This window comes from Lonchura striata, chromosome 4, assembly GCF_050655825.1.
Source record: "Lonchura striata isolate lonStrDom1 chromosome 4, ASM5065582v1, whole genome shotgun sequence".
Taxonomy (NCBI): domain Eukaryota; kingdom Metazoa; phylum Chordata; class Aves; order Passeriformes; family Estrildidae; genus Lonchura; species Lonchura striata.
The window spans coordinates 12,070,993-12,093,070 of record NC_140706.1 but is presented as its reverse complement, the minus strand read 5'-3'; the positions used below and the strand labels follow the sequence as shown (position 1 = coordinate 12,093,070).

At 39.3% G+C, this 22,078-nt stretch overlaps 1 protein-coding gene across 4 annotated transcripts in view; it reads right to left on the bottom strand.

Moving 5' to 3' along the window:
- PPP2R2C (protein phosphatase 2 regulatory subunit Bgamma) overlaps positions 1 to 19,998 on the bottom strand; it is a 191,666-nt gene extending 171,668 nt beyond the window's left edge. Inside the window, exons 1-2 of one of the 4 annotated variants that reach the window (XM_085577658.1) lie at positions 19,866 to 19,998; positions 19,597 to 19,677 (exon numbers count right to left, since the gene is read on the bottom strand). Coding sequence is in view for 2 of the 4 variants with exons in the window: in XM_021550758.4 (XP_021406433.1) it covers positions 19,597 to 19,677; positions 19,839 to 19,881 (124 nt within the window). In the remaining 2 variants the exon portion in view is untranslated. Of the gene's footprint in view, positions 1 to 19,596; positions 19,678 to 19,838 lie in introns of all 4 variants that reach the window. The other 3 variants (XM_021550759.4, XM_085577659.1, XM_021550758.4) reach the window with 3 other exon arrangements.
- Between the last annotated feature and the right edge of the window lie 2,080 nt (positions 19,999 to 22,078).

The window sequence follows — 22,078 nt, the reverse complement described above, 5'->3', positions numbered from 1 at the left end:
AGAAAAATATTTACATCATTCAGAAGATAAATGCTTTGAGGAATACAAAAATCTAACAGCCTATGTGAACAAAACCCAAATGCTGTATCAAAAGGTATTTGTAGAAGATCAAACTTTTTGCTGATTAAGACATTTTAATTATCTATTTATATATACAGGACTGGAATAATAACCAGTTTAAATCCTGCACATCTGTTGCTGTAATTTCTCAGTATTTCAAGGACACAGACTTTAACCTTACCCCATACTGGCCACCTACCAGTTAGATTTTCCTTCTATACATGACCTATTGTTACTTTGCTAAAAGCTGAATTACTGGACCTGATTTGAGGAAAAAAAAAATCTCACACAAGCCGAGCAACTGCACCAGAAAGAGGTGGCCAAGGGGCCCAGGGGCCAGCACAGTTTGTCCCAGCGAGCACGGCCCGCGCTGCGGAGCCGTGTCACGCTCCAGCCACCCCAGCTCTTTCCCCATCAGCACATCCCATAATTAAACCCATGACAGGCCTGTCACGTTAGAAGTCATCTGAGCTGCAGCAATCAGAATTCCCGTTTGAGGAACGTAAATCACCATAACGGAGCCTCAGCCCCCTCCTAACAGCCCTTCCCTGACCTCTGGGGCTGCGGCGGCGCTGACCGTCCTCTGACAGGTCTGCAAATGTGAAATGACAGGCCCAACCATAAAAACACAGCAAATAGCCCTTCTGGTTTTATTACTTGTCATCTACTACATGTATTAAAAAAAAAAAATCCTGAGGAAATCTCCTCTGGGAGGATTTGAAAAGCTGTGATTTAGCAGACATCTCAGGATTTTCAGAAAAGAGAGGTATCTATGTTCTATATCCCCAAATCCCACCTGAAAGAGGGGAACAAAGCCAGCAGCTACGACTTTGTGGTTTCAAGCAATACTTTACAACTGATCCCTGCAGAAAAACAGCTATCACCTCGTCAGCAAAAATTGATATGAAAAGTCAGATTTCTGCTCCTCCTGAAGTCAATGAAAGTTTTACTGTAGCATTCAATAGGTTCTAAATTGAGTCCCATTAGGATAGAATTCTTTTTTTAATGATTTTCTCCTCTTTTCAAAAAGAGCAAAGTTACTGCTTTTTAAAATATTAATTATTATCACCTGCAGAGAATTACAGTAGAACCTTGTGACTTTGTAACAATGATAGAGACACTTGATGAGACTTTCTGAATTTTTCAAATTAACCAATTGGAAAAACACAATAGGAAAACAACAGAAATTTACTAAATTTAGTTAAAATTGTTTATACCACTTCATAATGTATTAGTCAATCTGATATGTTGCATCTCAGTTTTCAGATCCTTCACATGCATTGCTGGATGTATTAAGCATCATTACTGCAAAATGATACTTAATGCTAGGAATACAAAGGAAGTATGACAACCTCCCAAACCCAGAAATAAGATTTTATTTCTCACCTAAATCCACAGATTCATTGCTCACAACACTTTGATTTTGCAGTCAGTTAGAATTCTAATGCCACAAGATTGTCACACACCTAAACTTTCACAATTTTGATTTTTTAAACTTTAAATATTACATATAAGTATTATTTTATATATTATTTTTATCAAATATAGTTTACCAGTGGAATATGGTTTCTGAATTTTACTTTATTTTTCACAACTACTTCTATAAGGCTAATACCCTATAAAATTATGACATAACATAATTACATTTGAAATCTCTGAAAATTATGTCCTTTTCATTTACTTTTGTCTTTTATAGCAAGTGGTAAGTATTTATCCAAAACCTCCAGTCCCTTTCATTTTCTATGTTTACACAGTTTTTTTCTGCATTTGTACATACAGCAGCTAAGGCAATTGGAAAAAATGTTAAGATGCTAAAACAGTATTTTTTTAATTAGCAAGAGACTAAGTGGGAAGATACTGTACTTAATGTACTATTCTTCATTCTAAATATTTCTGTAGAGCAAGCCATTATAATCCAAAATTATTTTTTATTTCTGTAGTTATGTGAAGTCTTTCCTTCTCCCTCATACACACAATTCTTAAAAAGTTATTCACCAGCAGTGCAAATGCAAATAACCAGAAATTAAAATCTACAGTATGTAATTTGATGACTGCTGCATGCTGGGATCATCAAAATTTTAACCTTACTTTATTCAACACTCTAAAATGATATAACTCACTTAATGTTATGCCTGTAGTTGACTTGTTTTCTCCATACTCCTCACTATGTGGCCCAATCCCTTATGTTTTCTATGGTTTATAGCTTTTTGTACAGGATTTCCACTGACCGAGTGCAATAGTGCCTACCCAGCAATTCAGCATCCCAACCTAGATACCCAAAAACTAAAACCACACCATTAGGAACATTAGCACATTATAAAGTGCAATGCTTCTTACCTTGCACAGAAATCTCACTACAGGGACAGAGATTCCAGCTCTCCAGAATGCTAACAACATGTCTTCCAATTTTTGCAATAGATCAGACACGGCTCATAGAACAGTATTCTGCATTTCACTGCTCTGATTCATCTGCTCAACCGGGTGAAAATTAAACCAGCATCATAATATAATTATTATACTACAATGCATACATGTCAGGCATTTAAATTAGGCTCCACAGGCAATTGCACTCTTGATATGGCAATTCTGAAGTGTTTCTGAGAAGGTTTTCAAAGGTAAAAAATTTCCAAGTTCTTAAAAAAAAGAAACATATTCCATTAGATGACAGGAAATTTAATACCTTCACAGATCTTCTGTAACTTTGCAATCATGAGGTCTACTGGAAAATTCCCTGTTTCTTGAACTGAGTAGGTCACTATTTGCTCCAGAAACTTATCAGTCTGTGCTTTTAATGAAGAGCTGGCCCAAAAGTACATACCAAGAACTCACCTGGTGGAGTACAGCTTCACTCCCATGCCAGCAATGATGCCAGGCAGCCTTCTATACCAGATGTGCAGCAGTTCTCAGGTAAGCTATGTTACTGTCCAGGCCTTGCAGGACATCCACCTCCACGTCTCTCCTCCCCGCCTCATAATGCCTCTTCCCAGGTTTTCACCTCATTCCCAGTCTCTGTTCAGGCAGCTTCAGCATGTAACTGTGAAAACCAAGTACTACCAGTGTCCTCCACACACTCAGAGCTCTGATTCCTTTACACCTGAGCTCCACAGTGCCAGTCCCTGTGCTGGTTCCTTCAACTCCAGCATCCTTTTCCAAAGTACTCTTGATGGCCAGTACCTGCTCTATGTCAAATCAAACAGTGATTCTTCCTCTACTCAGCCCCTTTCCAGCAGACAGAGAGAATGCAATTCAAAGAGAACAGAAAATTGTAAGACTTCAACACCAAAAATCATCTCTGATTCCAATCAGACCAGAACTGCAATTGCACAAAGGTCAATTCAGCTCTCCATCAGGATACATTCCCTGTATGCTGAACTGACAGAAAAGGGGGGGAAATCTATCTACCCATTTCTACCAAACTTACATAAGATTATTGAAACAACCATTTTCCAGAGGTTTATAAATTGGTCAAAGAAGAGTGGGTATTCACAGGGACAGTCAAAGACACTTGAATATAGTCAAATTGATTATATTCACCTTGTCAATTTGAAGTTCCTCCTTCAAAGCATTTAAGTACTGAGCTTCCTCCAGGAGAGGTTGATGGAATTCTTTCTTTTTTTAATGGGCAAAAGGATACCAAGAATTTTCTTGTGAAGCTTAAGCTCAAAACTAAGATGGCAATCTTAACTAGATTTTTCTGTGAAAAATCAGCCTGAAGCCAATATGGGGGAAAAAAATTGTTAGCCTCAAAGGATAGGAGTTCATCAAAGTTGGAAACTGGAAATACAATCCTGCAAAAAGAACTGCGTTACCTTCAATAACAGAGAACAGTCAACTTCTATCAGAGTTAAGAAAGATAATTCAAACATATTTGTGGTAATTTTGACAGGATGTCAAAAGAAATGTTTGCATATAAACAGAAAATACTGAAATTTTTTTTTAAATTAAACTCATTTTTTTTAATTACCTCTTTCCAGCTCATTGTATTGACAAAAAAAAATACCTATTTTCAAATGAAGAGAAGGGACAAAAATCTTTAACATATAGGACAGTATATTCTACATACCAACCCTCCATTACTAAGAGTGACTAACGTATTTAACATCAAATCCTATCTCAAACCTAACAGCCCTTGATGCAAGCAGATGGTTTTAATCCCACCAAGGAAATTTTCTTCTCCTTTGAGAACTGTGAGGTGACATGGGCATCCACTTTCATCAGAATCCTCTGTTCCATTAGGAAATCCGTGTCTCTGGGGACACACACACACAGAGGAAGTTACATGCTGGAGGAGAAACACATGCATAAGTAGAGTTACACCAAATTTCTCCTCTGATGGCAGTGAGTGTTGAAACTATGACCTTGTTCCCAACACCAGGCACTTTTGCAGCTACACAGAAAGCAGTTCCCCATATAGGCATTTTCATCCCACAGGACCCCCATTACCTCAAAACAAAATGAGCTCATCATGATTACCAGCAGTCCCTGGCAGTATTGACTGTGCATTTCTCTTCCCTGAGCCTGTATGCACAGTAATTAATTGTATATAATAACTACATCAAGTCAGCCAGCAATAGTTATTCATCAGCTTGTAATGAACACAAATGTAACCTTAGTGTTTTATAGAACCTGTGTCTATTTATGCATTTCTATTTACTACAAATAGATCAATTTCAAGTAGAACATTTTGTTGTTTTCCAGTTATCTCAAATCCTCCCTCTACACTTCTAGTTTCCACTGAAGTTTGCCATTATTTATGTCACTTCAAATACTAAAACCACAACAACTACATGTAAGAGGACAGAAAGGAGAAAACAAAACCATCCTTGTAACTATTCACACTACAGAGAAGCCCCAAAATATTAGCTATATACATTGGAAAAAGAAATGTTTAAAGTTGTTGATGGAAGCTTATGATCACAACACAGTTCTTACCCAAAAGCTACATCCAAAGTATGCATCTTCCTGTTTCAGCAGACGTAGAGCCTTATGAATCAAGTTTTATCCAGGACTCCACACAAACACCAGGCCACCTCCTGCTCCTTGAATAATTGCCATGGTTCACAATTCCCAGTGCCCTTCGTCATTTCATAGAATTCAGACACAGTGAAGTCACTGTGGAAAACCTAGACCAACTCTTGATCTGATGGCAGCCAGAATTTAACTAATCTTCATGTGTTTACCTAGTAAAAAATTGTTGAGCCACTGTGTTTGTTTTAATTTTCAGATGGAGTTCAAATTTCAGGTTATAAATTCTTACACCAGAAAACCTGCATTTCATTACACAAACAACTTTATTTTAGACACACGTACAGTACTATGTGTGCAGTTCCTAAGTAGCTTTTGAACACAATGAAACAGAACAATAAAGCTTTGGGAAGGCACTGGGCTGCAGAGAGAATCCTCCTAACCCTGGCTTTGAGGTAGGCAGGGACGGTCCCTACAGGACTCTGCTGAGCAGAGATAACAGCCACTGTCAAAACAGGTTTCCTCGAGCAGATTGCCTAACAATCTGGGAAGGGCAGGATCCAAAGATTTCCCAAAGAGAACATTTCCACATCCTATCAGTCTTTCAGCTCTGCCCAGACTGTCCATAAAAAGGCTCATAGAGCAGGCTAAGATGTGATGGAAGGCTGAGAAAAATCAGTCTGGTAAAAACGAGGTGAAGTCTAAATTAATTTTTTGTAGTTTACTGAAGAGAATCTCTTATCATGAACCTTCTTTACCTTGTGTCATTTCCCTTTTTTTCTTTTATTTTAAATGACTGCTGAGATACAGCTATGCAGTGATTTTTTTTTTTCCAAATAAATTATGAGGTATTAGCATATGCCACAGTCAAAGGGAATGTTTTTTAAATAATCATGAATACTCAATTTAGCCTACAGATATAATAATCACTCATGGGAATGGGACTTAATATACCAATCTTCAAACATCATGGTCTCTCTTTCCTCTGGCCATATCAGAAAGGCTAAGAAAGTTCATATAGATATTTCAGCCAACCAGCTTCTGGAAATCCTGTAGATATTATTTACAAACATTTGCTATACTCATTAAGTACTATAATTGAAATACTTACATTTTTCTAAATAAAAAATATAAACTCAAAACAAGGACACTTCCATCTCTTCACTAACAGTGATAATAACTAAACATGTCTTAAGATGACCAAATCAGCAGACTTAGTTGGCAAACAAAGAAACCAAAAGTACCCTATAAGATATTGAAAATAAACACATTCCATATGCTTTGGGATATTTTATAATGGAGCCTTAATTGACAGATTAAGGTGAATAGTAAGATGCATGGCTACATGTAGATAAATATCTGATTTATTTATCCTTACTAGGCAAAAAAGTAGACCCCTTTAGCTGCAGGTTTACTAATAGGGGTAAAAAAAGAGAAAAAATAAGAGTTAGATAAGAAAGTAGACCAGATTGTATCTCACATTCAATATTACTCCCTTAAAAATAAGTCAACAGAAAGACAGAGATAGTAATATAATTAGTTGTACATTACAGAAAGCAAAAAGATACACTAATCCAAATGGCCTCTATTCCATTTTTTCATTTCTGCTCTGTTTCAAAAAATACAGATTTTATTCTAAGAGATATAAAATGTGAATGTAAATACCTCTAGAAATTAAAATTTATGGCTTGCCTAGCAACTGTGTCTCGTAAAATTGCATACATGCAGTATTCTGCATGGTATTTGGTACGAGCTTTTGTGCTTTCTCAGCAACGAGGTTGAATTATGGTTGCTGTGGGAACTATATCTTTGAATTTCTTGACTTGTGCTCTCATCTGAACTCAAATGTTACATTTACATAGGTAAGCATTTGCTGGTGGAAAAGCAATCTATGTGAATGGTTACACACTTAAATATTCTTACCAAAGAAACAACACAGCTCCGTGTCTGGAGAAGTACAGAGCCCCAATTACTGTCACACTGCATACACAAAAAGTAAAATAGAGACACGTAAAACCTGGCAATCAAATGTGGCAGGGTACCTATAGAAACAGCAATATGGGATGATGTCACTGAATGTTGGGGGTTTGCAATCCTCCTTCATTTGTTCAGCTTTTTAACTACAGCGTTTAAATACATGCTTTCTTTCAACCATGTGATGAGAGGGATAGAAAGAGAAAGAACACAGAGAGAAGGAGAAAGAGAAAGAGACATACACAGTTGTCAGATGCTTTGGAGCTTCTTTGTGAGTGAGTGATTTTAGCAAGGGTGAGGGGGTCAGTACTGCCCAGGTGAGCACTGCCCAGCCCCAGCCAGCACAGGCATTGCTCTGGGTACTTTCTGAACTCGCAGCTAAAGCAAGCAATGACTACACAACTAACACTTGATGTGCAATACAGGACACAAGCTGCTCTAGAGACTCACCTCAGCATGGGAGGGGAAAGAGAGAGACAGATCTTCTTACTGCTTCTGGAGATGCTCTCTAGCAGAGCTGATTTGTCTCATAGTAGAATCAAGAAGCTTAAACTTTGAGGTCCGTTTTCTTGACACAAAATAGTCTATTTACTATTTCTGCATGGATACATTTTATGATTTGACATCATCAAGAAAACAGAACTTAAGTCCTTCAACAAAGCTCTTGGCATTTTTGGAATTATCATTGAACAATTATGCCTCTAAAATCATCAGACTAGGAATCCGAAATGCCAAGTTAAAATTCCAATATTCTTAAATTGAAGTAAATTTCAATGCACAGTTGTTACTTCCAGAAGTCAACAGGTGTCATGCTTTAAGGAAGATTTTTGATTAATGTGGAGGAGCATGAGGAGAGGGAGAAATCAAAAAGTCACAGAGTCACAGATTCTGAGGCATGGTGTCACCTTTCTGAAGAAACACCAGTACACAGCTACACTCTCAATGCACTCAGCAGACTCACAAAGTCTCTCTAGCTTTCACTTAGGAAAGGTGGACATTCCACTGGAGGAAGTATTCTTGGGGAGAAAAAACTCAATCCAGAAAAAGCAATCAAAGTGAAATATGGCTGTGATGCCCTGGTTTAGAATAGAGGAATAAGCAGAAAGTAGCGGCCTGCCAAGATTAAGGGGAAAAAGAAAAAACATACATGAAAAATCTCAAGGTAAAAAATCCCACAATTTTAAGATGCAGTGGATGAAAAATAAAAATTCTTCTTACTTTAAATTTATTATATCTACTTTGTATACCATTACAAAGGACAACAAGTTAGTGCTTCTTACAAATAAATGAAATCTGAAGCATGGGGTATTTCCACAACAAACAATCCATTTCAAAACTGAGTTTACAATGTTAACACAAGAAATTATCAGAGAAACTTCAAAAGCAAGAGTTATGTGATAAACAAAACCATATATTGATGAAAACTAGTCTGTATCAAAAATTTCAAAGATCACAAAAATTACTCAGTATGACAGACTTAACAAGAAACCAACATGTCTTGCAAGGATAACACTTCTACTTTGCATCTTTGAGCCCAGTCATAACACAGAAGTTTATTCTGAGTATAAAGAGAAGGAATATTAACATAATTTGTATATCCCAAAGAAACTGTGGGTTATTTTTCTTTCAGGATCTCAAGATCACTAAATATGGTAGTTAGTTATAGTAGTAGTGTGAAGTGGAAAGGCACATCACTAACAATGCAGCCATGCTGAATAGTTTTACAACTCACTTTTGAATGACACATGCCCTCTCTATGAATAGAATGTCAAATCAACAGCCCCTTTTAGTGTCTAGACATAATTGTCTCTGAATTGAATGCATCAGCGTTAACTGCAATACCAAAATGGTCCCAACTAAAATAATGGAACTGTCTCTTGCACCATACTTCTGCATATTTTGTAAAAATTACACAATACAATAGGTGGAGAAAGATTTATGAGGTTAACATTTTGCATATTCCTGCAATCAGCCCAACTGTCAACTCTATTCACTGTGACATGAGCCACTATAAAATGTGCTTGCAAATAAACAGAACCAGAACATCTGGGGAATGTATGTATTCTGAAAAGAAACTGTATTTGATGGAAGACTTAAAAACTTACAAAAAGGCCATAGCTTTTTTGAATATACATATATTTTTAAATATTAAATATTTCAACTGTAATAGCCATGTGCAAAATATTATGAATATAAAAACCTAGTATTTATTTACATACTTATTCTGAAGCTTCCTGGACGAAAAGTCAAACACATCTACACTGATCTTACAGAATTTTCTTTTGATTTTTATACGAACCTTGCATAGATATAAGAAAAAAAGTGTATGTATGGACATTTGTGAGCATGTAAAAAATATAGGAATTTCAAAACTATTTTACAAAATAACTAAAAATAAGAGTTCTTCATATTGGCACATTCTGATATTAGAATGTTGTACACAACTTTATAATGTAATGTCTAAATTGTCTAACAGAGCAGCTTGCATACGTAATCTGAATGCCACATGATGATACCACATAGAGGTATGAATGGAATCCAATGGTACCTTCTATGAAAGTAGTCACATTTCTAGATTTACTAATTGGAAATATGAAGTAAGTCAACAGCAGGATACTACCACATGGAGAAGTATTCAAGGCTGATAACAAATGAAATGCTCCATTCTTACCCCTCACTGGAACCACAAGGTCTTTTACTATCCTATACTTATCTCCAGAAAGAGAATCACAGGATCACTTAGGTTGGAAGACACCCTTAAGATCATCCATTCCCACTACTAATACCACACTGCCAAGTCCTCCACTAAACCACATCCTAAAGCAGCAAATTTAGCTGTCTTCAGCAATGGCGACTCCACCACTTCCCTGGCAGCCTGTTCCAATGCCTGAACATCCTTTCAGTGAAAAACGTTTTCCTAATATCCAATCTAAACATCCTCTGGTGCAACTTGAGGCCATTTTGCTTGTCCTATTACTTGTTACTTGGCAGAAGAGACCAATCCCCACCTCTCTGCAATCTCCTCTCAGGTAGTTGCAGAGAGCAATAAGGTCCACCCTGCCTCCTCTTCCCCAAGCGAAACAACCCCTGTTCCCTCAGCAACTCTCCACAAGACTTGGGCTCCAGACCCTTCATCAGCTTAATTTCCCTTCTCTGAACATCTTCCAGCACCTCAAAATTTGCACAAAATATATAAGGTGATCACCCACAAATATATCATCAACACGGGGCTGTATTCACTCTTCTTCATGAGGAACAAATATAAGCTTCTTAATCCTGAGTATCCCCCTAAGCTTTTAATGACAAAAAGACCCAAGGAATGTATTAGGCAGCTGAAAAAAAAGTCTCATCTGTTTCTTAATACTCCAGTTACCTTATGAAACAAAGTCACATCACTGCATCAGTTTTTAACACTCACAATGAATCTGAAGATATAATAGCTTTGATAAGAGCTATCATTAGAGCAAGTAGCAATCTAGGATTCCACCCACAAATATCAAAGCCTAGGTTAAATCATGCACTTGACAATATGCTCGGGAAGTCTGGCCTCCTTCCTGCCCACAAGTAAAAGTATGTGTTTTAATGCCTTCTCCCAGTACCTCGTTCTTTAGTTTTATAACCCACAAATTATAGATGGAATCACTATCAATTGCTCTGCAGTGCTAAAGAAAAAAAATAAAGAGAAAGAAGCACATGGAAGTGTACACATTGGTTTTGCTATTTTACATATATATTGCTATTTTCAAAACACCAGCTGTATGTTCTTACTGTGACAGAAGAGCCACTCCTTACACAGAAAACAATACCACAATGACTCAGAAGTGACTCTGTCATATGAAGTTGCACTGGGGAAAGCCAGCCACCACAAAGGTCTTCCTGCACGTTAAAAATCCATGGTGGGCTAGTCAGGAACATCTATGTTTAAAAAGACTTTGCAGATTAAGTAAAAGACACTGCATTCATCAAGTCAACCAAAGGTTTTAGCATGGTATTCAAGCAGAATATTTAAAAACATACACTGAACTGATACTGAAAATTGAAGGAAATTAAAGCTCTAAGTCTTTAATGCTGTCTCTAGAAATCAGCAAACTATGAACTGAGTGACTGAAAAAGTGACATGAAACCCCTGGAGTCAGTCTTAAAATTAAAAAAAAAAAAATTAAAAATTATAAGAGACTTTGCTAAGTTCAAAACTGCTAGAAATTTATGTGGCAGCTCCCTCTTCTGGATCACCAAACCCTGACAATTCAGCTGAGATGGCAAGATCTAGAATCTGACTAGTAAGTAACACCTTTTCACTGTTGGTGGGTTTTTATATGTACCATTAGGCAATCCCACAAAAATTTCTGGGCTATTGCCCATTATTTTGAATTTGTTTCTATTCAAGTAGCATACAGTGAAGAAAAGGTAGATGAAAATACCTGAATATTTTGAAATAATTTTGGAATTTTTTCATCAGACAATAAAAACATGCAAGAAAAAAAAAAAACAACTTTTTGCAGAAGTTAAGCTTCTGGATTGAAACAGAAGAATAGATCTTGAGATTTCTTTCAGCTTTGACAGGTTCATACATAAAAAAATCCTTGCACAGTAGAAAAAACTTATGTGTGCATCAGCTCTTCAGACACTCTGCAAGACAGCTTGGGCAATTTCTTCACACATTTCTAAACTGGAATTGGAAAAATCAGAAGATTGGTACTCTCTGCTCCTATATAAAATTCATCTCCATACAAGTACCCTGGCTTTCTGACTTGACCTATAATTGAAGAGGAAGCTTTGTGAAGACCTGGTGATTTTATGTATCTCAGCTGGAACCACAGGCAAATCTATACTCTCTAAATTGTCCATCACTGTTCAAGATGAATTACAATGTTTGACTTAAATGTAAAAAATTACTCTAAATGGCAAATTTACAGCCCAAATGGAATCATTGTTTACTTCACCAGTGTAATTATTGATAACAAAATCATTACTGGAATTAAATTATTGAGTGTTTAATGAGGAAGAGGGTTCATAAAAGATGCCCCTGTTAAATTCTGGACCAGGTTACTTGAAAGCATAATTTTTGACTTGCTAATAATTGCATAATCAGGCCCACTACAGTGTGATTTCATCTTTCATGGTGTATATATATATACTGAGTGCCTCATAAAGTATATGGCAAACTGAAATGCCAAGGAAATTTTGACCATTCAAGCATGGATAAAACTAAAATTGCCAGGAGTTATTTGGATGGAACTGAAGCGATCATATAAAATGGAAAGCCTTATGGACCTGGAAAGAGTGAGAGAGAAGGAAAAGAGCTAAGATTTGCTATGCAGGCACCTGCTGCAAATGGCAGACTTTCAGTGACACAAAGGAGAGACATCTTTTTCAAACTGTACAACAGTCAGTGGACTGAAATTCCCTTTGTGGAGGGGAGAGTTACAGAGAACAAAGGAAAAGTAAAACCAACAGAAACTAGAAAATCCAAGCAAGTATATAAAGGGGCAGACTGGAAAGCAGTGCCCCACTTGACCTGCTGCTTACAAGCAGAGAAGGTCTGGTGAGAGATGCAGTTGTCATAGGTCATCTTGGATACAGTGACCATGAAATGATAAAAAGTTTTTGATTTTTGGTGAAATAAGGAAGATGATCAACAAAACCTCTAGCCAGCAGGACCAGAGCAGTGTACTCTGGTCACCCACTGTACTCAGATTGTTCCCCTGAACTGGTGAGGTCAGACCTCGAGTTCTGTCTCCTGCTCTGGGCCCCTCACTGCAAGAAAGACATCAAGGTGCTGAAGTGAGTTCAGAGAAGAGAAACAGAGCTGCTGAAGCATCTGGAGAGTAAATCTTAGGAGGAGTGGCTGAAGGACCTGAGTGTGTTTAGTCTGGAGAAAAGGAAGCTCAGGAGGGACCTTACTGCTCCTTAAAACTACCTGAAAGGAGGGTGTAGCCAGGTGGGGTCAGTCTCTTCCCCTAGGTAACAAGTGACAGGAGCAAATGGCCTCAAGACACACCAGGGGAGGTCCAGACTGGACATAAGAAGAATTTCTTCAATGAAAGAGTGGTTAAGCATTGGTATGGGTTGCCCAAAGAAGTGGTGGCATCACCATCACTGCCAGTATTCAAGAAAGGACTGGATGTGGAATTTAGTGCTAAGGTTTAGCTACCATGGTTATGTTTGGTCAAAGGTTGGACTCAATGATCTTAGAGGTCATTTTTAACCTAAATTAGTCTGCCACTCTATGACTAGAAAGCAAAAAGTAAACTGGCTGAAGACCACACTCTGGAAACTGAGATGATGAAGGCTGCAACTTACGGCATTTAAGATCCAGAGAATTAAAGAATTCTCTGTATGTTTAAGGTGTGAGGTCCTTGAAAAAGGAAAATCTGAAAACCTGCTTAAAAAAAAAGCTCAGTCTGTTCTTCAAGCTTAATCCAAACAGTAATACCATTTTTCAGGTTACTGAAAAGGAGCTGAAGTCTTTGGTCAGACATTTGCAAAATAAAATAATTAACAAGTATTTGTTTTATGGTCAAATGGTGTTTAATGACTCCTAGGAGAAAACACACTCTAGCATTCATATTACGTTCCAATGGAAACAGGAGGCAAGGATTTTATGAATCATTGTAATTAAATAATCTTAATGTACTTTAAAAAATTAATTTATTCCATAAATTCAAACCAGGAATTAATCAAAACACCAAAATAGGAAACAACAAATAAAAATGTAAATAAGTCACTTACCTTTTCCTTTTCATAACAAGTACATGTACTTTCCAGTATTTTATTGTCAGTCTTTTTTATAATACAGAAACATCTGAATTAATGATTTTTACAAAACCCATGCCATGTATAAACCACATATAAAAATATCACAAATGGGCTACAGTAGAAAAGTATCACTAGAAGTAAAGCTATCATAAATACAATTTCAATATATCCTAACCCTTCCTCTTTGCCTATCCTGTTGAATTTTTCATATTGAAGCTTAATGTCAGATTGTGCAGTAACAACCAGAAGTATAATCAAATACCCACATTTTCTTGTAATGAGTCATTTACTGGGTCTGGTCTGTGTTATAATGGGAATAAATTATGATGCCCTCACTTCAAGCAGAAGCCCTTTCCCTGTGCCTCAACAGCTCTCCAATGTCACTGATAGTTAACCAACCAAGCACCAAAATAAGTCAGTGCAAAATAAAGGATGCATAAAATACAGGGATTTGCTGAATGTATAAACAGGAATGTGTGAGGTAGGACAGGAATAACTGCATTATTCACAGACATGGCACCAGAGAGGCTATCAGGGTACACGCAAGCCCTGTGACACACCTTACAGCACTGTATGCACACTGGTAGCATCCTAAGCTGTTTAAGACTGAGCGAGGTACTTAGTGCCATGTTCCAGGTGACATGGGGGTGTTTAGTCATAGGATGGACTCAATTCCAGAGGTCTTTTCCAACCTAATTGAAAATGTGCACTGAGGTGAGGAAAGGGGAGTATCAATCTCTTCCAAGCGTTTTTATTTCCTTTGAATAAAAACAGAATTGTGGTCCGCAGAAAAATCACAGTTCAGCACACTACCTCTAACAGTCATCGGTCACAGCCAGCAGGGTTTCACAAGAGGGAAGTCCTGCTTAGCAAACCTGACATCCTTTTATGATAAAATAACCCCCTTACTTGATCAAGGGAAGCCAGCTGATGTCTTCTTTTTGGATTTCAGTAAAGCTTTCAATACTGTCTCACACAGGATCCTTTTGGACAAAATGTCCAGCACACAGCTGGATAAACACACCATGGCATGGCTGAGCAACTGGCTCATGGGTGGGGCATGACGAGGGGACATCAGACTGGGGACCTGTCACTAGAGGGACTCTGCAGGGCTCCATCCTTGTCACTGTGCTCTTCAACATCTTCAAAAATGATGTGGATGCAGGACTGAAGCAATACAGAGCAAGTCTGCAGATGATACAAAACTGAGAAGAGCTGTTGGCTCCCTCAAAGGCAGGGAGGCCCTGCAGAAGGATCTCTACAAATGAGAGGGCTGGGCAGTCACCAACCGTATGAAGGGAACACGGAGAAGTGCCAGATTCTGCACCTGGGATGGGGCAACCCTGAATGTACAGACATAATGGGGAATGAGATGCTGGAGAGCAGCGCCATGGAAATGGACCTTGGGGTCCTGGTCAACAGAAAGCTGGATATGGATCAGCAGTGCCCTGACAGCCAGGTGGGATGTCCCTGTCCTGGAGGACATCGGGCACAGCATTGTCAGCCAGGCAAGGGAGGAGATTGTCCTGCTCTGCTCTGCACTGGGGTGGCCTCACCTCGAGTGCTGGGGGAAGTTTGGGGCACTATGATGTAATAAAGATATAAAGCTATTACAAAGCACCCAAAGGAGGGCAGTGGAGATGGTGAAGGACCTTCAAGGGAATCTGTGAGGAGTGGCTGGAGATACTTGGTGTGTTCAAGTGGAAAAGGAAACTGAGGGGAGACCTCACTGCAGTCTGTAACTTTCTCATGAAGGGAAGAGGAGGGGCACACACTGATCTCTTCTCTGTGGTGACAGTGACATGATCCCAGGGAATGGCTGAAGTTGTGTCAGGGGAAATTGAAGTTGGATATTAGGAAAAGGTTCTTCATCCAGCTGGTGGTTGGGCACTGAAACAAGCTCTCCAAGGCAGTGCTCCAAGCCTGACAAAGTCCAGGAAGTATTTGGACAACCCTCTCAAGCACATGCTGTGATTCTTGGGGATGCTGCTGTGCAGGGTTAGGAGTCGGGCTCAGTGATCCTGTGGGTCCCTTCCTTCCACCTTGGCATATTCTGTGATTCTGTGATCTCCAAACTGGACAACTGGAAGCCCAGTTCTGTAAAGCACACCAGCCACCTAAGATGGAAATACGGCATCCATTCATGATGATCCTTTGAAAGAAATCTCGGCAAACTGTGAAGCAGTAGAAAAGGACTGCTACCATGCCTTTTTGTACAAAAAATCACTTACTTGGTTCTGCCACAAAAGGACTGGGATGTGAAAACATCTACAGAAGAGACTTCCTAATTAGATCTTGCTAATGAAGATATAACTCACAAGAACATTTACTTCAGTTGTAAACTTGTTCACATTGCTTTCTCTGGAATTGGTGAAATAATGGAAAAGACAGTATTGAACCAAATCCAGACTTACTGTCTTTGAAAACTACAGTAAACAAAAAGCTCTTGGAGATAAACCTGACAGTGATTAAACTCTAATTAATGAGTTCACAAGTCTTCTAGTTCCTTAAAATGGCACACTGTTCAATTGTACTTTCACAGCAAAACAGTAGACTACCTATCTTCTCAATTAATCTCACTTCAAATTACTCATAAATGAAAAGAGAATGTTACAGCAGCATAAGGTAAGTAATAGGAAGGTTCACATTGCAATTCACAAGGCTAACAGATGCCTAAAAGAGCTTTCAACCTCTCAAGAGCATAAAGTTACAAAATAGATGAAAAGAAAATTTATGCTGTAAACCAATCTCAAGTCTTTAATGAGGTAATTTTAAGAGTGAAAACTAAAAATATGATTTTTGACTGAATCTTTTCATTAAACATATTATCATTCATATCTAGAATAACATAATGCCAGCTTAGAATTCACAACCTAAAATATTTCGAACATGCTTTAACCAACACAGTTTGCAAGAAGTTAATGTGATTTGGAACTTAAAGCAAAGGCTCTAGATTAAGCAATCTTGTTAACAGTCCAGTACATCATTGGACATAGAGTAAAAGATGTGACTTTTCAGAAGTCCCATGTTGTTATCTGCCTAATAGTTAACATACAGCTTCTAAAGAAAATTACATCCTTAACTTCTATATTTAATTCTTGAAGCTTGTAAATGGATACACTAATATTGTTCTTCATACAACTTTTGTGAGGCTGCACTTACTGTGAGCAAAGTGCTTTGAGATTTTTAGCATGAATAAAATATATTTTGCACTTAGACATTAATTATAGAAGTAGCAATATTTGAAATAGGATTTTGTTTCAAGGCAGCAAGACTAAATCAAACATGATTATCTTGGCTTTGATTGTGATATTTCACTTACTATGCTCTATTTTCCTTGCATTTGAAATATGCAATTTTTCTTTTCTGTTATGTAAATGAATGTTTTTCATCTAACATCTATTTTTGGAAAAAAAAAATTTTCTTTCCTAGGCTAAGACAGAAATGTTGCAGAACACAGCTCTGAAGTCTAACTGACAGAGTTAGAGTACTGCAAGGTCAATGCAAGCATTCAAAAACAAAAGCAGCAAGAGATGCCCAGAACACTAACTGAACTTATTAATATGCAAATGTTTATATACACAGATATCTATCTAGATATATAAATCACACTATAATATTTAATATAGATAAACTAGTCCTTTTGTCCATCAGTTGGGTGGAAAATATAGCTAACCAATGCAGTTGCAATTAAAAGTTGTGGCCTTTCTGAAAAGTAAAAAAGAACTGGGATAAAGAGAGAAAAAAAGTCTGTGATGGAAGTCATAGGAACAATCAATTTTAAACAAAAGATTCTGTCTAGCTCTGTGTAATTTACTTTACAGGCATACTTCAGCAAAGGAAAAGGTTTGGACTTCATCCAAAAACAGTGTCAAGCAAAAGAGGTCACGTCATCTGCCACCATGGACTTCTGTTTGAGCTATTTTTCACTTCTGCAAAGTCTGCTGATTATAGTACTCTGTGTGCACTTAGATATAAGTGGCATTAATACCCAGCATGTACTCTGGAAAAATGTCATATTTATATACAGTATATTATATTTATATGCAATATCTTATATTTATATACAATATATATTGTATATATAATTTATACACAATATATATTTATATACAATATAATATATATATGTCATATTTTTATACAATATATTAACATAAACAGGGTTTACTACCTGCAGATGACTTTGATTCTACAGGTTTTGTGATCAAATGACATTGCTTCAGTTTGTTTCCTGGTCTCTGAATTTCATCTATCTCCATGGTAAGTTAAGAGAAAACATTTAAGATTCCTATTTAAGTTGGGGAATAAAATTTGGAATCCAAAAATTGGCAATATTAAAGAGAACTGAAGTTAGGGTTAGCAAAGTAATTTAAAAGAATATGCCCTGTGAAAAGAGATGACCCAATAAATCAAAGGAATAAAACACCTGTTGAGAAAAAACATTATCATCTCAAAGCAGTGCTGAAACACTGGTATTTACCCAGACAAATGAGGTTAGGAAGCATATTCTACTCATTCAAATCTTTAAATGAAAGTAAATGCCAAACTAAAGCTCATTTTCAGCATTCTGTGATGCCTAAGAAATGCTGTCACTCACTCATTACACTCCCTCACACGGATATAATTTCCACCCCCATCTATCGTCATCACATCTGGTTTGGTATGCAGTTTCACCAAAAAAAAAATCACATAGGCAAAAATAAATCACAACATCTTTTGATAAATGCTTTAGTATGCAATTGTGTGTAATTACACACACTATTAAGTGCACCTTGAAATATAGGGACACCGCTCACCATGGAATAATAGGAAGGAAAAACTTAATCCAAAACCTTGGTCAAGCTACAGCTTATTATTAGTACCCTGGGGTTTAAATAATTTCTCCAAACAGCAAAATACAAGACACAAAACTTCAAACCATAAAGGATCACGGATAATAGCTGAAGAGACACCAAACAAGTAATCTTTCTGCCTGCCCCAAGGCTTTATCTCTTCAATGTATGTTTGTGAAACAAACATTAAATATCTCAAATGAATGGGATTTCATTATCTACCTAATTCCTATATTCCAGTGTTTCCCTGTTGTCAGCCTTTCCTTAATGTTGAATCTGAAGCCAATCTACTACAGGGTTCCACCTTCCTCCGTATTGGAAAGTTTTTCAGTCTAACTCAACTTCTGATGCATTTTAAACGTTTACAAAGGGTAAATACACTCTTCTTAGAAATCCATAACCCCAGCAGACCAAAAACATCAAGATGAGGTCTTAGTTCCACTTAACTCATTGACAACAGACACTGGAAGATGCTCATGGGCACAGCACACTACACATCTGGCATCCTGGAGGACACAGGTTCACACCTAAATTCAGATATTCTGCTTGTTCAAAATCATACACAGTGTGGTATGGTTGGTATGAGAGGCTTTCCTGTCCTGACACCCGAAGACAGTTCCTCTTCTGATCACAGAACATTAATAAATAAAACTTTCCAGGTGACTTCTTTCTTCAAAGTTAAAAGTGAAAAAAGGCCAGAAAACTTTTCAGTCCACTTTGCACCAACACCCACTGACACCAAGGTCAGAAGGTCTCATGCCATCTAAGCTGCTACACGTAAAAAAAACTTCCCCCCCGCCCGCCCCCGCAAAACAAAACGAGCCAAGGCACTTTACAAGGCCTGGAACATGCAAAGCACCGGCAGATACCCCTTTGCCGGCCCACCTCCACACCTGCCCTCGGGCACACCGCTGGGGCGGCTGCCAGCAGCGAGCCCCGCTTCCCCCCGCGGCCGGCCGGGCCAGCGGGCAGGGGACGCGCCCGCTCAGCATCCCGCACTCACCTTCGGAGACCTCGAGCTCGGCCGCTCCATTGAGCTGGCAGAGGCACCAGTCAGCCGCGCTCTGGCCGGGGGAGCCGCCGGCTGGGCAGGAGGAAAGGCACAGTCAGTCGGGCACAGAGCCAGCGGGGCACAGGGCTGAGGAAGGGACAGGGAAAGTGGCGGCGAGGGGGAGAAAAGAGAGCGGGGAGGAGAGATGGAGAGGGCTGAGCAGGGAGCGGAGGATGAGAGGGGACAGCGGGTACCGGGGGAAGGAGCGCGTTTCCAGATACCCTGTTTGTGGGACATGGGTGTCGCCCTCCGGAATGCGCCCGCTGCTCTGAACTGTTCTTTGCTTTGCTCCCAGCGCCCGCGGCTCGGGGCGCCTCCTCCTCCTCCCGGCGGAGCGGGCGCAGGCAGCCTCCGCTGCCTCGGGGTGCTCGGGGAGCCGGGGGAGGGAGGCCGGGGAGGAGGCAAGGCTCCGCCCGGAGCTCCCGGCGGAGGCGGCGCAGCCTCGCCCGGGCCGGCCGCGCCCGGCAGCGCCGGCCCCGAGGCGCGGGAGAGCCGCGGGGCCGCGGAGCGAGCCGAGCCCGGCCGCGGCGGCTTCGGCGGGGTGCGGTGCCGCAGCCCGGCCTTGCCCCGGCCAGGACAGCCCTCCCTGCTGCCCGTCCCGTTCCGTGTGCGCTCCCCGTCAGGTGCCGCCCGTGGCTGCGGTGCGGGCAGCCTGGCGAGCATGGGCGCGCATCCCGGCTGCCCCCAAGCCTGGACGCGCATCCCTGGCGGGGGACACCACACAGCAGGCACCCACTGCCAGTGGCACCCACTGCCAGTGGCACCCACTGCCAGTGGCACCCACTGCCGGTGGCCCTAGTGCCGCTCAGCCTCGCCACAGCTACGTTCGCCCCATAACATTGCCCTCAGTTCTCTTACCTAGGCCACTTGGGCTATCACTGATCAAGGCCACAAATGCCACATGAACAGTTGGGTTATATATGTACTGCAAGGCTGGAGAGTGGTTTTCCTCTGGTCCACGAGCCCCTGTGAATACACAAACTGTCTTTACAGCATCCCTGAGACGTTGGTAAAGAAAGCAAACCTGCTACCAAGTAAGTCTAAAGGGCTCTGTGCAGTGACCTTTGCCTTCAGTAGGAAATGGTTTGGGAAATGGAAAATTATAAAACACTGAAACAGTCAGCTAGAGCAAATATATGTTAATAAACGCCTTTATTCTTAGAGACTTCCACCCCAAAAACATGTCAGGAGAGAAATATAAAGGTACACATTAATTGCTCTGTTCACCAGGTGACTTTCTTGATACCTAATTTAAGACAATTGTGACTCTTAGCTTGTAGTTGGCAGCATCCTGCCCACGGCTTCTGTCTTATCAAGGTAACAGTGTCAGAGGCCCACGTATGGCACAGTTTGTGTCAAAAAGAGCAGCCACACTTCATATAGGCTAATGAGAAAAGCTTAAGAAAGAAGAGAGGAAGACTATAATGAAGCCATACTATGAGATTAGGAGCCAACAAGAGGATAAAGTATCGACATAGGCGGCTATCATGGCATGACTGCACTGGCTCCTCCATCTATCTTTTTGCTGTTTGTGAAGCAGTATGTAAGTGGCAGGGAAGAATTGTTTCCTGACATACCTTTCCACCTGACATACCATTCATCCCTTCTTGCAGCAAGTAGAACCCCTCCTGATACCTTCAGGTGTATGAACTGCGGGCAGTTTGATTCACATTCTTCTCCACTCTATCCAAGACAGAGGTGCAGTGTGGCCGTTGTGAAAGGATAAGGAGGACAATTACAGTTTCTGAAGGAAATAGATTTTAAATTGGAGTAACATTCAGCAAATATTCCCAGGTACTTTTAGCAACAAAGCAAAACACTGATATTTAAGCTTTCCTGGGAACTTCACCTAAATTACAAAGATAGTATTGCCTTCTGAGGTAAAAACACCAGTGTGTTTAGACAGTGTGTGTATATATATCTTCAAGCCATATGTTTGCTGGATGTGCACTAGCATTCTCGGAATTAACATGTTTATGCTGATGATTTGAGGGGGAAAAATGTATCATAGAGCTGTATTAAAGTAAAGCTTCATCCAGCTGCTTATAGTGGTACTAACTTCCCCTAAAAGTTACCTATAGACCTTGATTATTCTTCATGACAATGTATTATTATCAAAAATAAAACTGATATTAGCATTCTAATGTTAGCCTCTTATTTTCACAGAAAACTCTAAAACTCTTTGAAATAGCAAACAAAGGCCCTGTTCTGGGAGAATATATTCATATTAGATTTAAGTTTTATGGAATGTGGCCATTTTATTGCGTTCAACTCATTACTACTGATTTACATAAAGCGTTTTCCTTTCCATCTTCAATTATTTACAACAATTATTTAAAACTTTATATGTTAAAAAAAAACCCACCAAGTTTGGTATGTAAAGCAGCACATGTTTTTTTCTTTCTAGAATGACGAGATCAATACAAATTATGTG